The sequence below is a fragment of the Trachemys scripta genome, chromosome 1 (assembly GCF_013100865.1).
Source record: "Trachemys scripta elegans isolate TJP31775 chromosome 1, CAS_Tse_1.0, whole genome shotgun sequence".
In the NCBI taxonomy this organism is placed as follows: Eukaryota; Metazoa; Chordata; order Testudines; family Emydidae; genus Trachemys; species Trachemys scripta.
The window spans coordinates 310,546,634-310,565,139 of record NC_048298.1 but is presented as its reverse complement, the minus strand read 5'-3'; the positions used below and the strand labels follow the sequence as shown (position 1 = coordinate 310,565,139).

The 18,506-nt window shown below is 40.6% G+C and overlaps 1 protein-coding gene across 1 annotated transcript in view; it reads right to left on the bottom strand.

The window, feature by feature from the left end:
• Positions 1–18,506, bottom strand: part of CWF19L2 (CWF19 like cell cycle control factor 2) — a 165,872-nt gene that overhangs the window by 55,883 nt on the left and 91,483 nt on the right. The window contains exons 11-12 of the mRNA XM_034758854.1: positions 13,234–13,359; positions 11,791–11,928 (exon numbers count right to left, since the gene is read on the bottom strand). Of these exons, the coding sequence (XP_034614745.1) occupies positions 11,791–11,928; positions 13,234–13,359 (264 nt within the window). The remainder of the gene's footprint in view (positions 1–11,790; positions 11,929–13,233; positions 13,360–18,506) is intronic.

Here is an 18,506-nt window from a genome sequence, read left to right as displayed (position 1 = left end):
GATTTTTCCAGGGACTGAGGTGAGGCTGACTGGCCTGCAGTTCCCCGGATCCTCCTCCTTCCCTTTTTTAAAGATGGGCACTACATTAGCCTTTTTCCAGTCATCCGGGACCTTGCCCGATTGCTATGAGTTTTCAAAGATAATGGCCAATGGCTCTGCAATCACATCCGCCAACTCCTCTAGTACCCTCGGATGCAGCGCATCCGGCCCCATGGATTTGTGCTCATCCAGCTTTTCTAAATAGTCCCGAACCACTTCTTTCTCCACAGAGGGCTGGTCACCTTCTCCCCATACTGTGCTGCCCAGTGCAGCAGTCTGGGAGCTGACCTTGTTCGTGAAGACAGAGGCAAAAAAAGCATTGAGTCCATTAGCTTTTTCCACATCCTCTGTCACTAGGTTGCCTCCCTCATTCAGTAAGGGGTCCACACTTTCCTTGACTTTCTTCTTGTTGCTAACATACCTGTAGAAACCCTTCTTGTTACTCTTAACAGCTCTTGCTAGCTGCAACTCCAAGTGTGATTTGGCCTTCCTGATTTCACTCCTGCATGCCTGAGCAATATTTTTATACTCCTCCCTGGTCATTTGTACCATCTTCCACTTCTTGTAAGCTTCTTTTTTGTGTTTAAGATCAGCAAGGATTTCACTGTTAAGCCAAGCCATTTGTTACTGGATTGGTGAAATCTAATTATTGAACACACCACCGGTTTGGAGTGTCTGCTCTGTTTTCTGCTCGGAGGTAGGCACTCACGGTCATGAGCCACTCTATACAGCGTGACATACCTAAAATAGATTTTCCATACATCACAGTGTCATGATTTTAAAGTTTGCTGTCTTAAAATAGCAAAGGTAGAAATTTTTTTTCCCCCACCTTTAGAAATGATGAGTTGGGGGGTTACTTTAAAAAGGCTTTATATCAAGATGTTCAGGGAATATAAGAACGGTTAATAGACATTGATGGACCTATCCTCCATGAAATTATCTAGTTCTTTTTTTACTCTAGTTACATTTATGGCCTTCACAACATCCCCTAGCAATGAGTTCCACAGTCTGACCGTGTAACAACAGTGTGTTGTGTGAAGAAATACTTCTTTGTGATTGTTTCAAACCTGCTGCCTATTAATTTATTTCGGTGACACCCTGATTCTTGTGTTATGTGAAGTGGTGGATAACTCTTCCTTATTCACTTACTCCACATGATTTTATAGACCTCTATCATATACCTACTTAGTTGTCTCCTTTCCAAACTGAACAGTCCCAGTCTTACTAATCTCTCAGCATATGGAAGCTGTTCCATACCCTTAAATCATTTTGTTGCCTTTCCCATTTCTAATGCATCTTTTTTGAAATGGGATGACCAGAACTGAACGCAATATTCAAGGTGTGGGAGTATCATGAATAGTGGCATTATGATATTTACTGTCTTATTGTTGGGGCTCCGTGTCTGTCATGGAGGTCGCGGAAGTCATGAATTCCGTGACTTTCCACGACCTCTGTGACTTCTTCAAGGGCCAGTGTGGCTGACCCCAGGGCCAGCTGCTCAGGTGACCTCCAGGACAGCCACACCAGCAGTCGCGGTCCTTGGCCCCGGGCAGCGGTTCCTGGTTGGCCGGCCAGAGCAGCCGCGGTCCTTGGTCCCGGGCAGCGGTTCCCGGTTGGCTGGCCAGAGCAGCTGTGATCCTTGGCCCTGGGCAGTGGTTCCCGGATGGCTAAAGCAGCCGCAATCATGGGCTGCGGTCCCCGGCAGGCCGATCAGAGCAGTTGCTATCTGCGGTCCCAGGCAGCGGTCCCCGGCTGGCCTGCCAGAACAGCCACAGTCCACTGGCCTAGGCAGCAGTCCCCTGGCAACCAACTGGAGCAGCCATGGTCCGCTCACCCAGGCAGCAGTCTTCGGGCAGCCGGCCGTAGCAGCCGTGGTCCATGGCCCCTGGCAGCTGGTGCCGCTGGCCCTGGGCACCACCCCAATAGCGGCCTCCCCGGCACCTCTTCCCCCACCCCCAAGATTAAATATAAGGTATTTTAAATATAAGTCATGGACAGGTCACGGGCTGTGAATTTTTGTTTATTGCCACTGGATGATCACTGCTGAAGGAACTCAAATGTGAAATTGCAGAACTACTAACTGGTATGTAACCTATCATTTAAACCAGCTTCTGTACCAGATGACTGGAGGATACCCAAGGTAACACCGATTTTTTAAAAAGACTCCAGAGGCAATCCTGGCTATTACAGGCCAATAAACCTAACTTCAGTATCAGGCAAACTGGTTGAAACTATAGTAAAGAATATAATTATCAGACACATAGATGAACATAATTTGTTGGGAAAGAGTCAACATGATTTTTGTAGAGGGAAATCATGCCTGACTGATCTACTAGAATTCTTTGAGGGGGTCAAGAAGTATGTGGACAAGGGTGATCCAGAAGATATAGTGGACACAGATTTTCAGAAAGTCTTTGACAAGGTCCCTCACAAAAGGCTCTTGAGCTAAGTAAGCTGTAATGGGATAAGAAGGAAGGTCCACTCATGGATCACTAACTGGTTAAAAGATACGAAACAAAGGGTAGGAACAAATGGTCAATATTCAGAATGGAGAAAGGTAAATAGTGGTGTCCCCCATAGGTCTGTACTGGGACCAGTACTGTTCAACATACTCATAAATGATTTGGAAAAAGGGGTACACAGTGAGATGGCAACATTTGCAGATGATACAAAACTACTCAAGATAGTTAAGTCCAAAGCAGACTGCGAAGGGTTACAAAGGGATCTCACAAAACTGGGTGACTGGGCAACAAAATGGCAGATGAAATTCAAAGTTCATCAATGCAAAATAAAGCATATTGGAAAACATAATCCCAACTATACATACAAAATGAGATGGGGTGTAAATTAGATGTTAATAATTAAGAAACAGATCTTGGCGTTGTCCTGGATAGTTCTTTGAAAACATCCACTCAATGTGCAGTGGCAGTCAAAAAAGCTAACAGAATGTTGGGAATCATTAGGAAAGGGATAGATAAAAGACAGAAAATATCATATTGCCTCTATATAAATCCATGGTATGCCCACATCTTGAATGCTGTGTGCAGATGTGGTCACCCCATCTCAAAAAATATATATTGGAATTGGAAAAGGTACAGAAAAGGGCAGCAAAAATGATTAGGAGTATGGAACAGCTTCCGTAAGAGGAGAGATTAATAAGACTGAGACTTTTCAGCTCGGAAAAGAGACAACTAAGGGGGGGGGATATGATAGAGGTCTATAAAATCATGATTGGTGTGAAGAAGGTAAATAAGGAGGTGTTATTTACTCCTCATAACACGAGAACTAGGGGTCACCAAATAAAATTAATAAGCAGCAGGTTTAAAACAAACAAAAGTAAGTATTTCTTCACACAACACATAGTCAATCTATGGAACTCTTTGCCAGAGGATGTTGTGAAGGCCAAGACTATAATAGGGTTCAAAAAAGAAGTAGATAAGTTCATGAAGGATAGGTCTATCAATGGCTAATAGCCAGGACGGGCAGGGGTGCAAAACCATGCTTTGAAGTGTCCCTAGCCTCCATTGCCAGAAACTGGGAATGGCAACAGGGGGTGGATCACTTGATGAGTACTTGTTCTGTTCATTTCCTCTGAAGCACCTGGCATTAGCCATTGTCAGAAGACAGGATATTAAGCTAGATGGACCAATGCTCCGACCCAGTATAGCCGTTCTTATGAGTATGCTTAACACAGTGGGCTATCTAGAAAGGAGACAGCATAATCAAACACATTGATTTGGCAGATTCTTTCTGACAGGTAGTGTAGCTAAGCACAATGAGACTTGGGCTCTATTCACAGAATATGTAATCTCTCTCCCTGGGATATAAGGGTTTGCTCAATAAATAGGAAGTGGTAGGCAAGCTTAATATAGGAACTGCTACTGTACCCCCGGTATGTGTGTGGGTATATTATATAATGCCTGTGTATTATACATTACGCATATTTTAACATTATCTTGGCTGCAAGGGACAATTTATTTTATACCAATAGCCATGCCTAAGGAATAATGACAGACACTCGACAGCAGCACTTCAGCCTTATAAGATGAATGAAACTACTCAGAAGAGTTTAAGGGATGTTTTTCCTCCCTTCTAGGCAGGATATCATTTTTAGACTTTCAGCAATTTCCTTCTACTCCTCTTCTTGAGAATGACGGATTCCTTTTAGTGGATATATTTTCCATTTCTCTCTCAAATGAAAGCACAAAAGAGAAAGTAATTCTTAAGTGTCAATTTTGTGCAGTATATTATTAACTAAAACTGACAACAGGGGGTTTAGCTGCTAAATTTAAAATTCTACAGGACGAAAAGAAATGCACTCTGCTGCATCCATTTACAATTGCTATCTTTGCTTTCTAAAGATTCACCTACAGAGCTCCCACACTGCAACACAAGATGTTCTAAAAGGACTATATCATCTTTATTTTTAACTTTTTATTCATGTTTCAAGCTATGCAAAGTACACAAAGACTGCAGCACTCTGTACATCCACAAGCACATCCAAACTTTCAGACTGTTCCCAAAGCTCATACACTAGCACTGTTATTGAAATAGCTGTGAACTGGAAGGCATTCTACAAAATGGCATGCAAATTTAAAGGCACTTTAATGTCAGTTCCTTAATATCCAAACTCAGGTACACTCCTCCCTGTTCCTTAAGCGACAATATAAATTAGGTGTCACCTACATTTTGGGCAACTGAGAGCCAGACTCAATTTGCATAATATGAAGCGCAGAATACAACTTCATCTTTAAACGAGGTATAGCCAATGGAAAGTATAAGTCCCTAGCGTACACTGTTCTATCACATTGAAACACTTCTCTTTTTCTACAAGACCTCGCAAAGAGCAATCTGTAGGTTTCAAGAGAGTCACCCTGCTAACAGGCTCATGATGTAAGGCATGTTTGCTTAGTAGTATAAAAGAGAGAGCAGCCAGGTTTGAGACAAAGTCTATTGAAGTCAATGGGAGTCTATTTATTTCAATAGAGTTTGGATCATACCCTCACGGAAGAAATGTAGGAAGATGATTAAAAGAGAGGAGACGCAGTAAGTCCAGATTTTTACAGTATCATATAACCATAGAAGTGTAGGACTGGAAGGAACCTCGAGAGGTCATCTAGTCCAGTCCCCTGCACTCATAGCAGGACTAAATTATTATCTAGACCATCCCTGACAGATGTTCGTCTAACCTACCCTTAAAAATCTTCAACCACAACCTCCCTAGGCATATAGCTTATGTGTATACCTTACTAGAAAGTTTAATGCCAAAAATGTTAAAGTAAAACACACTCCAACCATTGGCGTAGTTTGACTTCTATATTTGGAGGGACAGAGGCAAGGCATGGAGGGAGAGCTCACAGGGTCACATTCTCCCCAGAGGCAACGTGTGTAGGGGGCATGTGGGATAACATGCTCACCCAGAAGTGACAGTGGGGGGCTGACAGGGCCATGAGATGCTCCCCGAGGCACTTGTTTGCCACTGCCCTGGCACTCCCGGCTCTGCGGCTGCTCCTGAGGAGCCAGGGCAGCAGTGAGGGAGCGCCTTGGGGAGCATCTCATGGCAGCCGGCCTCCGCGGGCGGAGGCCAGCTCTAGGGGGCATCTCTGGCAAGCGCCGGGCTCCTTGGGGGAAAGGCAAGAGCACATTAGGGGCGCAGCTCGGAGCTGTGCTGCCCACCCCGTCTGGAGAGTGCCTGGGCATGAAGAAGCGATCCAGCTCAGGTTCCACAGCGTAAAGAGCTAGAGACCCGAGCGGGCCGGGTGACTCCCACCAGCTTCCAGTCTGCCAGCTTCTGGCAGGAGGCAACAGTTTTCAAACCGTGGGGAGCATCCCCCTATGGGAGCAGGCCATGCAGTTTGAAAACCTATGTGCTAAATGGAAGGCAGAAATCTGGTGAGGCATGGAACACCACATCCCCTTTCCCCCCATGCACTGTCTCTGGTTTGGGGAGGCAATGCCCCCCATACTCCCTCCAATTTCCACCCCTGATTCCAATGTTTCCTTTCAGATCCCAAGATACATCTTTATACAAGGTGGAAAATTCTGAGAGGCCTGGTGGTAAATGGAAGAACACAGAAGTCTCATATTCTTAAGCATACAAAATGGAATAACCTATTTTCACAGATTTGGAGTATAATCAGTGGGTTTTTTAACGTAACATAATCCTGTCACCGGAAGTGGAAATAAATATTTTCTTTTGTTTTTCTTTTTTACATATACTTTGTTTTTTAAATGTCAGTCTTCCAAAATGCAGGAAATTACATATACTATTTCAAATTTTAACAGAAAAATAATTGGAAATTATGGTTTCTTTAGATTGAAAACCAATCAAGTCTCTTTCCTGATAAATCTAAATGCCAACTTGCATGGAATGGAGTGTTCCTGTAACTCACATCACAATGATGAAGACTTCAGCAGGGATTCCATCAGGTCCAGATACCTTATTGTTCTTCATTTATTTGATGGCTTTCTGTACCTCGAGGAATGTTGGAAGGGTCTGAAGTCATCCTTGAAAGGATATTGAGGAATTAAGTCAAAGATGCTTTCGTCAACACTGGTCACGATTCAAGTGGTCTTCGAAGTATTTCTTTCATCGTGCATTGATTGATTTGTTGTCCCTGAGGAGATTGGCTCCATCTCTGGACCTAAGGGGTGGTTAGCCCTTTGGTACTGGGCCCGTAGAGGGCTCTGGTGGCATTGAAGAACCTGTGCATGTCATGGGTGTCGCCGAGTTGTTGGCTCTCCTTTGCTTTATCCTCCCACCATTTGTTCTTCCTTTCGCTTTTCTGCTTTGAATTGATGCCATTCAGCCAAGCACAGAAGGCCTTATGCTTACGGATCCGTTCTTGGATTTCCTGATCATTCTCATCAAACCAGTCTTGGTGGTTCCTAGTTGAGAAGCCCAGTGTTCCTTCACATACAGCATGGATGACCAATCTGAGTGCTTTCCAATGATCTTCAGGGTTCTCCATCTCGGTTTTGGTATTCATCAGTTTCTTTGTAAGGCACTGCTGGAAAAGGTCATGTTTAGTTGGGGCCTTAAGACTCTCGAGGTTGATCTTCTGTCTGGCTGATTTCTTCCACATTTTTCATTTTGGTGCGAGTTTGATGGAAATGATGAAACGGATAAGGCAATGGTCAGTCCAACAATCATCTGCACCAGTTACTACTTTGGTGATGTAAACATCTTCACGATCATGAGCATGGACAAACAGATGTCAGTGCTTAGATTGTGGGTGTTCCTTTCTTTCCCCCCCAAAAGTAGACAGAGAAGAACTGGCTCACCAGCTTCACGCTTTAATCCTCAAGATTTGGAATTCAGAAGAAATCCCAGCTGATCTTAGGGATGCCATAATCATGACCATCTTCAAGAAAGGAGACAAATCGGACTGTGAAAACTATCGAGGAATTGCCCTGTTCACCTCCAGAAAGATTCTTGCCAGAATTCTGATCAATCGGCTGCTCCCCTTGGCTGAAGAAACCCTCCCAGAATTGCAATGTGGATTCAGACCATCTTGGGGTACCATTAACATGATCTTCACTGCCCACCAACTTCAAGAATAGTGTGAGTAACATCAACCTCTGTATATGGCCTTCATCAACCTCACAAAAACATTCAACTCCATCAATCATGAGGCTCTGTGGAGAATGCTCCTTAAATTCACCAAAATTTGTTGCCATCCTCCAACTCCTCCACGACAACATGTCTGTGACGGTCGTCAGCAATGGATCTGAAACGGATCCCTTCCTAGTCAAGACAGGAATCAATCAAGGTTGTGTCATCACTCCAACCTTTTCTCCATCCTCCTTGCTGTCGTCATCCTCCTCATTGCTGACAAGCTCCTCTCCAGAGTTGACATCCAATACAGAATGGTTGGCAAGCTCTTCAACCTCAATCGCCTCTGATCCAAGATAAAGACTATTACTAAATCATTCATTGAACTCCAGCATGTGGATGACTCTTACATATATAAGTAGTCCCATGAACATTAAAATGAGCTACTCACACAAAGTTAAGAACTTTAGTATCTGTGAGGTTGGGAATAAATATGGATTTAGGAATTAATTTTAGGCATCGAGGTTTTTAAATTTTGGCCAGCAGTTATAAGTACTCTATAAAAGAAATTCCACTACCAGCTGACAAATACATTGACTGAAATCAGGATAAAAACATACACTAAAAAAATCTATGGGTCAGAGATAAGATTGTTGTGTTATGATGAAATATGCAGTTATTTAGACTGTGTTTAGTACAGCCGGTGGGAAATGGAGAGTTTATGATGTCCTTAACTCTTCATTTGCTTACTTTTGTATGCTGGTATTTTGTAAATGATGCAATATGTAACTACACTTAATTAGCAAACTTAAATAGCGTTTGAAACCAAGTTTTTTGTTTTTTTCCCATTGACTTAACTGCAAGCAGAATCTGGTCTTTATCTTTTGAGTGTGCTGGTCGGAGACCAGAAGCAAAATGTTTGTCAGAAGTCATGATAAAACACATCTGGATGAGAAGACTCGTTTTCTAATGTTTTGATAATCTCTAGAAAAAGACTTCCTGACAGCTGGTCTTTCCTTATTCTTTCCTTCAAGCAGATGTTATTGCTTTTTAGATTTTTCCAACTGCTCACAAATCTTTTCCAAGTCTTGCCTGAAGGACTCCTCAAAGAAAGGACTTTAGAGTTACATTAGAGAGTGTTGCACTTCCCTGCCAGATAAATGACAAACGTCTTGTGTATGTTGCTGCCCAGTTCCATACCTGCAAGGCTTTCCAACACAAAGACTCCCTAATCCCACCCTCCTAACCCATGTACAAATCAGTGGTCTAACCATCCAGAATCAAAACCACCCTTTGAGAACCAGGTCTCTGAAAGCCTACAGAACACCCAGGCCCATGCTTAATGATAGAACCTCTGTGAAGAGTAAGCATCCTGAATGTGATATCCCTGTGTGAGCTCTCCATGCCAGGCAGAAATCGTCCTTAGTTTGGAATCGGATAGGTTTTATTCTGCAACACAAACAGCCTATGAGGTGCAAACTCTTTGAATGGAGTCCAACATCCAATTGCAGTGCATAAGTCTCTGGTTGCTCTCTGATTACTGAGCCCTCAGGATCCACTAAGATTATCTAAGGTTGGAGGTGTGCTCGACATCTATGACATGGTCCCTGTTGGAACATGAAAGCAAAGCAATTTTTCTTTTTCCTTCTTGGACTCTTGTGCAAGAAAAGCAGGCTTTCAGGTAAGTTTCATGTCCAGCAGGGTTCTCCATTTGTCTTGCAGAGGAAAAACTGGCATCTGGGGTAGTTTACCATGAATCTTAGTGATTCTAGCACCCTGATGAATAGAATAGAGAGAGATTCTTATCCTTGAGGAAGTGGTAGCCATCATCCAATTAGAGGAACAAATGGTTCTTAAGTAGCCCTGTCAACTAATGCTCAGCATTTAACAAGCTCACACCTCACAGACACCAGACCAAACATTGATTTGGTTGTGCTATTCCTCTATCAGAAATCTGAGATATATCCAGTGGATGTTCTGTATTTCCAGTGTGCATATAAGTGCCCACTAGGTCCAGAGCACATAACCAGTCCGTCCTCAAGTACAGGTAGAATTGCTGCCTGACACATAATCAGAACTTTTCTCTGACAACCAAGTGATTGAAGCGTCTGAGTTCCAGTCCTCCCCAATATTTTCTGTATCAGGAAGTACATGAAATAAAACCTCTTCTGTCACTTGCCAAATGGTAAGGATTAAATCCCATTTTTGTCAAAAGGGTCTGGATTTCTTGCAGGTCCTCTTCCTGATACTGTTGTACTCAAGGTCATTCTCAAATTCTTACAAATTTTGCAACCATACTTGAAAATTATGAAGATAGGTGCCTAAGGAATCATCAGTAACAGAAGTCCCATATTCTTCCTCTTACAGGCAGATCTTTGGACTTCGATAGGCAGGCTGGATATGTGCTATTGAGCCTTTCAAAAACATGAAGCTTTTGTTGCATTTAGCTCTGTTGCCAAGGTCCCTCAGTCCTCTGCTGATACTGAGACTTTTAAATCTTATTTATCTTTCTCTGCTTCAATGGCCTTTCATGGCAATTTATTTCATGCAGCATATTCATTATGTTTTACATGAAATATTACCAAACTGATGGACTTGTCGTTTATTATTTTTTAAAAAATAAATTGTTAGAGTTCTGCATCACTGACCCATCAAAAGAACTTTTTTCTATTAACACTTGTCAAAGTTATGAAGACTTCTCTTAGGTTAACCCAACCCTATTCACGACAGAGGATAAATTTAACTTTCTTAACCTAGCCTAATAGGGACTTAGATTCTTGAGGTATGGTATTATCCCATCTGAAGGTTAAGTAGTACCTCCTACATGAACAGCACCACTTCTTTAGTTTTATGTTCTCTTCATTTGTTAGTAAACCAAGTGTGTGTGTTTTATAATTGCTGTGCACTGAACTCATGGTTTTAAAGGTATTTCCACAATGGCTCTCAAATGGAACTAAACTTTCTGATCAGTATGCTAGACAATCAGTTTAGCACATATATCCAAGTTGGCTCCTTGATCCCATACTAATTATTTTACAGGTGTCTTCACTGAATTGCACTGGTCAGAATTTCATCAGTATCTTAGACTTGATATTATGGTCACTAAAAACTAGATGCTCTTTAATTTCTGCCTTATTTACTACACCAGGCTCATTTCCCACTATTAGCTCCATGCACCATTACTTTTTTCCACTACTGTTTTCTCACCAATATCTTGTAGCTAAAAGTCTACATGGGGCGGGGGGGGGAACCACACACATACTGGCCATTATATAATCCTACTTTATCTGCAAAAATCTCTCTTTGTTTAATCTTATCATCCTGTTCTAATGGTCTTTATCATCAGTCAATGCCCCCCATTTCTTTTTGTTTTTAAAAAAACCCTTAGCTTCAGTTAAAAAGGTCGCTGTTGCTGTGTCGGCATAACACCATCATTTTGCTGGCAATAGTCTGAAACTCATATTTCCACCCCACTTCCTTTACCTATCCCTTCTGAAAGTGATATTTGTAAACTCTACACACTAGGAATTTAACATCCTAATCAATGATTTAGCTTAACCAAGCTTTGCCTACTGCACCACAGGACTCCAATTCATGGAAGTCACAGAATCCTATCTCATCAGTTTGAGCGTTATCCTGATTTTGTTCCTCATGAAAAGATAGGTCTCCTCCTCTACTCACTGTACTTGACGAAGAAGTAAAACACACCTAAATGCATTTGCATCTATAAGAAAGATTATACTAATATATACCTACCCCAGTAGACATCTGGAACACGGTACTAAAATATATTTAAAGCACTAAGGAAGGTGGGCATACAATATTTGAGATGTTAATGCATAACATCCTTTATATGTGCAAATGTATTTCTAAAAGAAATCTTTTACAAGCTAAAACAACCACCATTCAGGAGATGTGTACATGCCAAAATAAAATTTCATTTGAGTTATCAGGGTGCAAAGAAATCATCTTTACAAAATTCTTAATAAGTGAAAAAAACTAATTCTTTCAAACGGCTGAACTAATTTTTACCCAGCTTTCAAAAAACAAAACAAAACAATCCACATCCAGGCTAATAACAAGAATAGGAAGACTAATCCCAAACAGTGATTTTTTTAAAGAAATTTGAAAATAAGGGTTTACAATGGAAATGCTATTTCAGTCCTAAGTACAAATTCATTCACACTATGCCTTACCTTTGATGCCATTCGCATGAATAGCGAGTTTTGATCCTCTGCTGTTCTCATCTTTTCATTTTTGACCAAATCCTTCAGGCTCAGATCATCATCATCCTGAAAGTATCTGACCCTTTCTTTATCTATGTGAGTAGCACCCTGAAAATGGAAAGATTGAAAATGACTATTAATCTGGACTTCACTGGGACCAGGATTTCACTAAAAGGATTTAAAGAGTTCAAGTGTTTAAGAAATGAACCATGGAAGTTAACTGAAAAAGCAAACAGTACATGAGAACGGGATGTTCCAAAGATATTCATAACTCAGATCAGTTTTTGAACTCCCAGGGAACTTTATGACCTGTGCCAGAAACAACAGTGGTCTCATGGAGAATTCATGCAAAGCTGATGTCTCTGTTGTGTGATGTCGCCATAGCTGGTGAAGCTCCATCCTAGTTCATATTAGATGTTTGTCCACAGCATCCTGATTTATACAATTGGTGGTATCTCTTCAGGAAAGGCTCAGGACTGCACACTGTAGGTGGATACTGACATAAGTGGTGATGGTGTTTTTCCAAAATGGATAACAATTCTTTCACCACACTCGTTTGTCAAGTTGATCTGTCTTACTAGCCAAGGAATTACTTAATAGAGACGTGAATCCCCTGCTGCTCTCAGAAGCTCAAAACCCAAACTTAGAATCCTTCTGTGGATATTGAATGGGCTTTTACTAAAATGTCCCAGCCTGCAAGAATTAATTTTAAAAGTTATAGACATTTTTTTAAAAAGTAAAATGGAACTGAGTAGGAAACAGGACCCCTCATTGCAATGAATATGACATAGACTAATAAATAGACACTGAGCCAGTATAATCATTTAACATTTACAATATAATAGCACCCAGAGTGAGCTAGACATTGTACAGTGCTATAAGTAGACATGGCCGCTTCCCCAAAATGTACATAGGCCAATATTTTGCTCTACTGAAGAGGATGAAGATCCCCCTATTCATATGTCTTTTTCATTATTTAGTGTTTTGCTTCACATAACTATAAAATAGAACAAATAGCTTTTAGGACCTAGACAAGTTATCATCAAGGTATTTGGCTTGGTGTGAAAAGATGCTCTACTAATCTTTTTGATTTAATATATATATTTACATGATTTATAAATAGTGTATTTTATTTGGCTAAGATATATTAATACCTTGAAAAGATTTAAAACATTTGGTTAGGTTTATATTTAAATAAATTCCCCATGAAAACTCTAAGGGGCAACACCACCACTTTAAAACAAAGCTATTTTTCACCATCTAGTTCATGTCACTATACTGAAAATTAACTTGTTTTCCCAGCTACCTACCTACTCTTTCGATAAATACATACACCAGTTATGCCCTCATAATAGTACATTTACAAAGCAGTCTAAGAATTACATTCTAATAAAGATGTTATATAAAGTGTACCATCTGTCTCTTTCGTCTTCCTCCTTTCGGCTCCAGTGGTTCTGCCATTGTGTTCACAGGCCATGCTCTTCCAGATTGATCTGTTCTGACAAGGATCACTTCATGGTCTTCTTGCAAGCTTGTAGCCTATGTCAGGTTTTAAAATAGGTTTTTAAAAATATGGTATAGGAATGGTAAAACAAAGCAAAAACATGGCAAGAGCAAATAAACTACTAAAATTCCGAAGCCTTAAGCATGTAACAGCTATTACTACTTGCTTAAAAATAATTTTGGAATAATACATAGTACATAGTTCCTCTATCCTATACTCAAACAGGAACAAAGAATGACAAAATACTAGATCAGTGAAAAGAAGTGTTTTTCTCACAGAATCCAATGTAAAAAAAAAACCCTATTAAAAAGACTAGAGATGTAACCGTGATACCAGTTATCCAGAAAAACGATGATCTTAGTACTTTAACAGTCTATCAAACTAAATACAAAAACAGTAACAAAATACGTGTTCGCTAAAAGCCATCTTAAAAATTGTAAGATTCAGTAGCACATGGGCTGTTCCTGATGCTGCTGTGCCTTACTCACAGCTTATACAGTTTTACACACTTCATTAGATCAAAAGGATTTCAATTCCATTGTGTTAATGTTACAAGCCAAAATAAAAATGCACTAAAGATCATTACCATCTGACAGATGCTTGGTTACACAGCCAATTTTTCTTTACAGTTATGTTTGTCAGTAAAGATCTGTGGCTTTCTCCACAATATGAGGCCTGGAATTATTTAAATCTTGGCTATGTGATCTACAGCATTCATAAGAAATGCAACCCAGCCCAACACAGACATTTTTTTGTTTATCTAGGCCAATCAATGTTGTAAGGAAGCTACAGGGGCAGGAAAAATCATGACTGAATCATCAGGTAGTTTATGGGCTGAATATTATGGTGATAGGAACTGGTATGAAACCCTAAGATAGGTATCAAGATTTAAATTGCAGTTGGGATAGCAGAAGGATTCCATTCCCCCACCCTCATGAAAAAAGATGTGATTCTATGGTTGGTTTATTCTTCTGCATAGCTTTCGGAATCACAAGCAGCATGGCTTCCAAACCCCACCCAGCCATGCTTGGAAGTACAGCCTCCTTCTTAGGTTGCTGATGGCAGAGGGATTTCATTTCATGCCATACCAACATTAAAGCTCAGATTGTCATCATCCATGAAGTGGACTTCTAGAACAAAGTGCAGGAATTTGCAGCTTTTTTAGGCAACTATACCAGTTTACCATACCAAAGTTCCCATGAAAGTCAAGGCCAAATCTCCTAACAAATACATTGAGCAGGACTTTATCCCAAGACTTCAGCTACATCAACTACTTCCAGTCATCTACCATTCAACTATGCAGGTCACAATATGCATGAGTGAGTGAGTGGGAGGCAGTTTCCAAAGGAGTCACTGAAACACACTTTTCTCTGGGAGACAATAGAGAGCAACTGAGAAGTCATGAACAGAATTTAGTGAGTGGTACACAATGCTGAAAATGAGAAGATCCAAGTCTCTCTCAGATCATTAGTCATATTCCTGTGGGTGCTTCTGTTATTTTTGCCTTTCACCTCCCCCACCCCTCAAACTGTGGTTCTATTCTGAAAAAGCAACTTTGTAAAAATGTCACTATAAAAATAGGGGGCAAGGTAGGTGAGGTAATATCTTAAGTTGGTCCAATAAAAGATGTTACTTCACCCACCCTGTCTCTCTAATATCCTGGAACCAACAAAGCTACAACATTGCAAACTAAAAAAAAAAAAAAAAGGCACATTTATGTTGTCACGATGGATTTTCAATTCATATCAAATTTGCTTAATTTACCCCCCAAAAATTCAAACCGTCAGCCTTGCAAAATTATTGTGGAGTTTGACCCTCAAGTTATGTACTTTCTGGTTTGTGTATCACCAAAAAATAAGAATTTTCTGGGAAATACTGGACAACTTAGCCTTACAACAATGCTTTATATTGCAGATTAATTTACTGTTTTTAAAGTAATTTTATATTGGTTTAGATAATTTTAGACACAAAGTAGCCTTCAAGCAGAACAAGATCTTGTATTAGCTGCATAGATCCTAAAATAATGTTAAAATTGACAGTATTGTGGTAAAATCCCCTGCACTGCTTTGAAATCTGAGGCTTGGGGTTTTGCTTTGTTTTTAATCATCAAACATCAGTAAGAAATCCTGAGTTTTGAGCAAAATGAACAGTCTATGTCCTGATATTTTGTAGTTCAACAAAGTTCGAGACTGATTATATTTTTTAAGTGAGATACACTTATATGGATGCACAATCTTACCAGCTATTTCATTATCATCACCACCTGACAAAACATGGAGAAAACAACATTACACAATACTGGGAAAGCAATGGCATGATGTATTTATTTTTCTCCTGACATACATCAAATATCCTTATAAGTAATACAAATGTTTATGGATTAGGACAGTCACTAACTGCTGTGCATGGCTATGCAACAAAATATCTGCTTCTTTAATTTGCTATACATCTGTTATTTAAACGAAAATGAAGACTAAAGGAACCCCTCTTTTACTTTAGTTTTCTCCAATAGTATCCGTGATAAAACTATTTTATAATAATTAATACTGTTAAATCCTTGTGTCCCAAGACACATGCCAATATATTACAGAACTCGAAACTAGTTTGGGCTTTCCCAATTTTTTCCACTTTCTTTTGACGCATGGGGGAAAAGAGGAAACCAGGCTAGATTGACTATTGGTCTGAAATGGTATGGCAATCTGTGTTACAACTTTGAAATGAGGCTAAAAAATGTGAAGTAAGGAATACTGAATATCTATTGTGTGTGCTGCCTCTAATCTCTGCTGCAGTGACATGGAAAGTCTATATTTTAATGGTAGAAAGATCTCATTTTGCAATATTATATCACAGCAGCATTGCTAAAATCTATTTCACTAAAAAACTGAACATTTTTCATTTACATTTGTGAGTTAATCTAGTATTTAAAAAACAGAGATTAAGAGCAGTGGCTGGATTCCAAACAGATATAGGCTGTAAAAACCTTCCACATTCACCTGAATAGATATGACCATCTTGATACCCTAGATTCAAATGATATTCGGATTCAGAGGATGGGAGGTCCTGACATTGGATTAATCAAACATCTGAATTCAAATGTTTAACTATTTATACCAAAGCCCTCCCATGACGATCCCACTAACCCAAAAAAACTTTTCCTTTTGGCTTTAGGGTGTAGGGAGATGTTTACCTAAGGACTTTCTCTTTATCTAAGAACTTCTCTCACACACTCTTGCCAACACACCACAAAAAAAATGTGCGAAGAGTATAAATTTGTATTCAGGTAATATTTTAAATGAAATATCCCAATATTAAGGTAACAGTTGGACTTTCGAATCCCAATACCCTGGACCCCATCTTCCTACACGTCTCACTCCCCTATTGCTCAAATTAAAAACTCAGGAAGTTTCTCCTTGCATTTGACGTCTTTGGAGCAAAGAAAAGGTAGTGATGCTCCTTTGTCTGGCAGGAGCTCCCCCTCTGTCTGGCAGGAGCTCCCCCTCTCTCCAGTACTTCAGGGGGTGCCAGGCTGCTCCAACCACACACCCAGTAACCAACTTCCGGAGACTGCTTTGTGTGGCCACACAAGATGATCTCCCCCTCCAGAATTAGCTATAGGTCTTCAAGGGGTCGTGAAGGCAGCCTCCCCCCCTATCAGAACAACATGAGCTGGAAATGGTCTTGACCCACCACTGCTGGTGGCAGCATCAAATACCCAGGATTCAAAGAAATGGTTCTTTATAAGCTGCTAGGGAAACCTCAGAGTGGTCCCTACCTATGTCTCTACTGCTAAGTCGTCCAACTCCAGCCTCAGTGAAAAAGGAATTGGAGGCGAGAGCAATGCTGAGGGTTGGATTAAAGTTTTGTGGGGTGGATGGGGTGGTGGGAGAAGGAAAGAAACTAGGCTCCCACCCAACACCGGGCTGAGGCAGAGAATGCCTTAGTATATTTTGGAGTAATGAGTAGAGGAAGTCCCTATAAAGGATGCTAGCTGTGGCAGCTACACCCCTTCTGTAGTTACCTTAGGGTGGCAAAAGAGGGATGGGCAATGCTGCTGAGAACTGGCTGAATGCTGGTCCCTGCAGAGGAGAGATTTACATCTGCAGAGATCGCTCTTGAGTCAAAAATTGCCAGACTGTAGGGATGGGCAAACAGAGAGCTATACTCCCACTGGTCCTTGCCATTTTGAAGCACATATACAATCATTGACATGGCTTAGGCCATAGTGAGAGAGATCTGTAACTTCAACACCACTGGCAGTGCTGGTTGTCCTTTATTGGAAGTATGGGGTGATGACTGCCAACGACACTAGTCTTCAATTCATGTTTGGTGAAAGGTCAGTAACTAGTAAGATCACTATTATCTATGATATTACAGATGAGGTCCCTCAATTTTCTTATACATCAGGAACCACATCGGATAGTACAGTAGGTCCCTTATTATACTAGATGTCTCCAGGCAGGTACTCTGCTCAGAATAAGCCAAGGGAGCACTGGTGAAGTAGTGTGGCCATGCTGTTTGCATCTCCCCTTAAAGGAAAGAGGCCTCCCGTCCCAAAATGGGCTTTGGTAGTGTGTGTCCATCTTACAGGAGTGTCTTGGATGTTGAAAATGGCTGTCAAAAGGGTCTTTTCCAGAAACCCTCAACTGAAGTTTAAACTGATTTGGCTGCTTATATAGACAGTACCACTGGAGAGTGATGGACTCCTTGCTCCCCCGATCTACACAAGCTGCCAAACCTTTTTCAACCCCAGAAGAGAGGCTAAAATAGATCCATTGCCAGCATGCATCTTTGCTTCTTTTTTCCCATCCTTTCCTCTAAGTACATTCAGGCTGTACATGTTTTCAACTATTTGGTAGAGAGCTGGAATTATTCTCAGAGAATGTATTTTACTTAACTTTCTGAAAGGTATAAGGGCAGATACAGTATTAGCTTCTTGCTTACTAACTGGGAAAAAAGAAACTCAACATAAGTTAATTGATTAAATTAGACCTACTAAGGCAGACATCACTAAATTGGGTATTAAGACAGACATTGTCAAATTATATAAACAGCTTTATTAATCTCAATCTGAGGCTATTTTCAGTCAAATAATTGATGTGTCTGCATTACATCTGCTGTCCCTGCCTCGTAATGAGAGACTGTCGCTATAAGCTCCAATAAAGTCTGAAAATTCTCTAGTTAT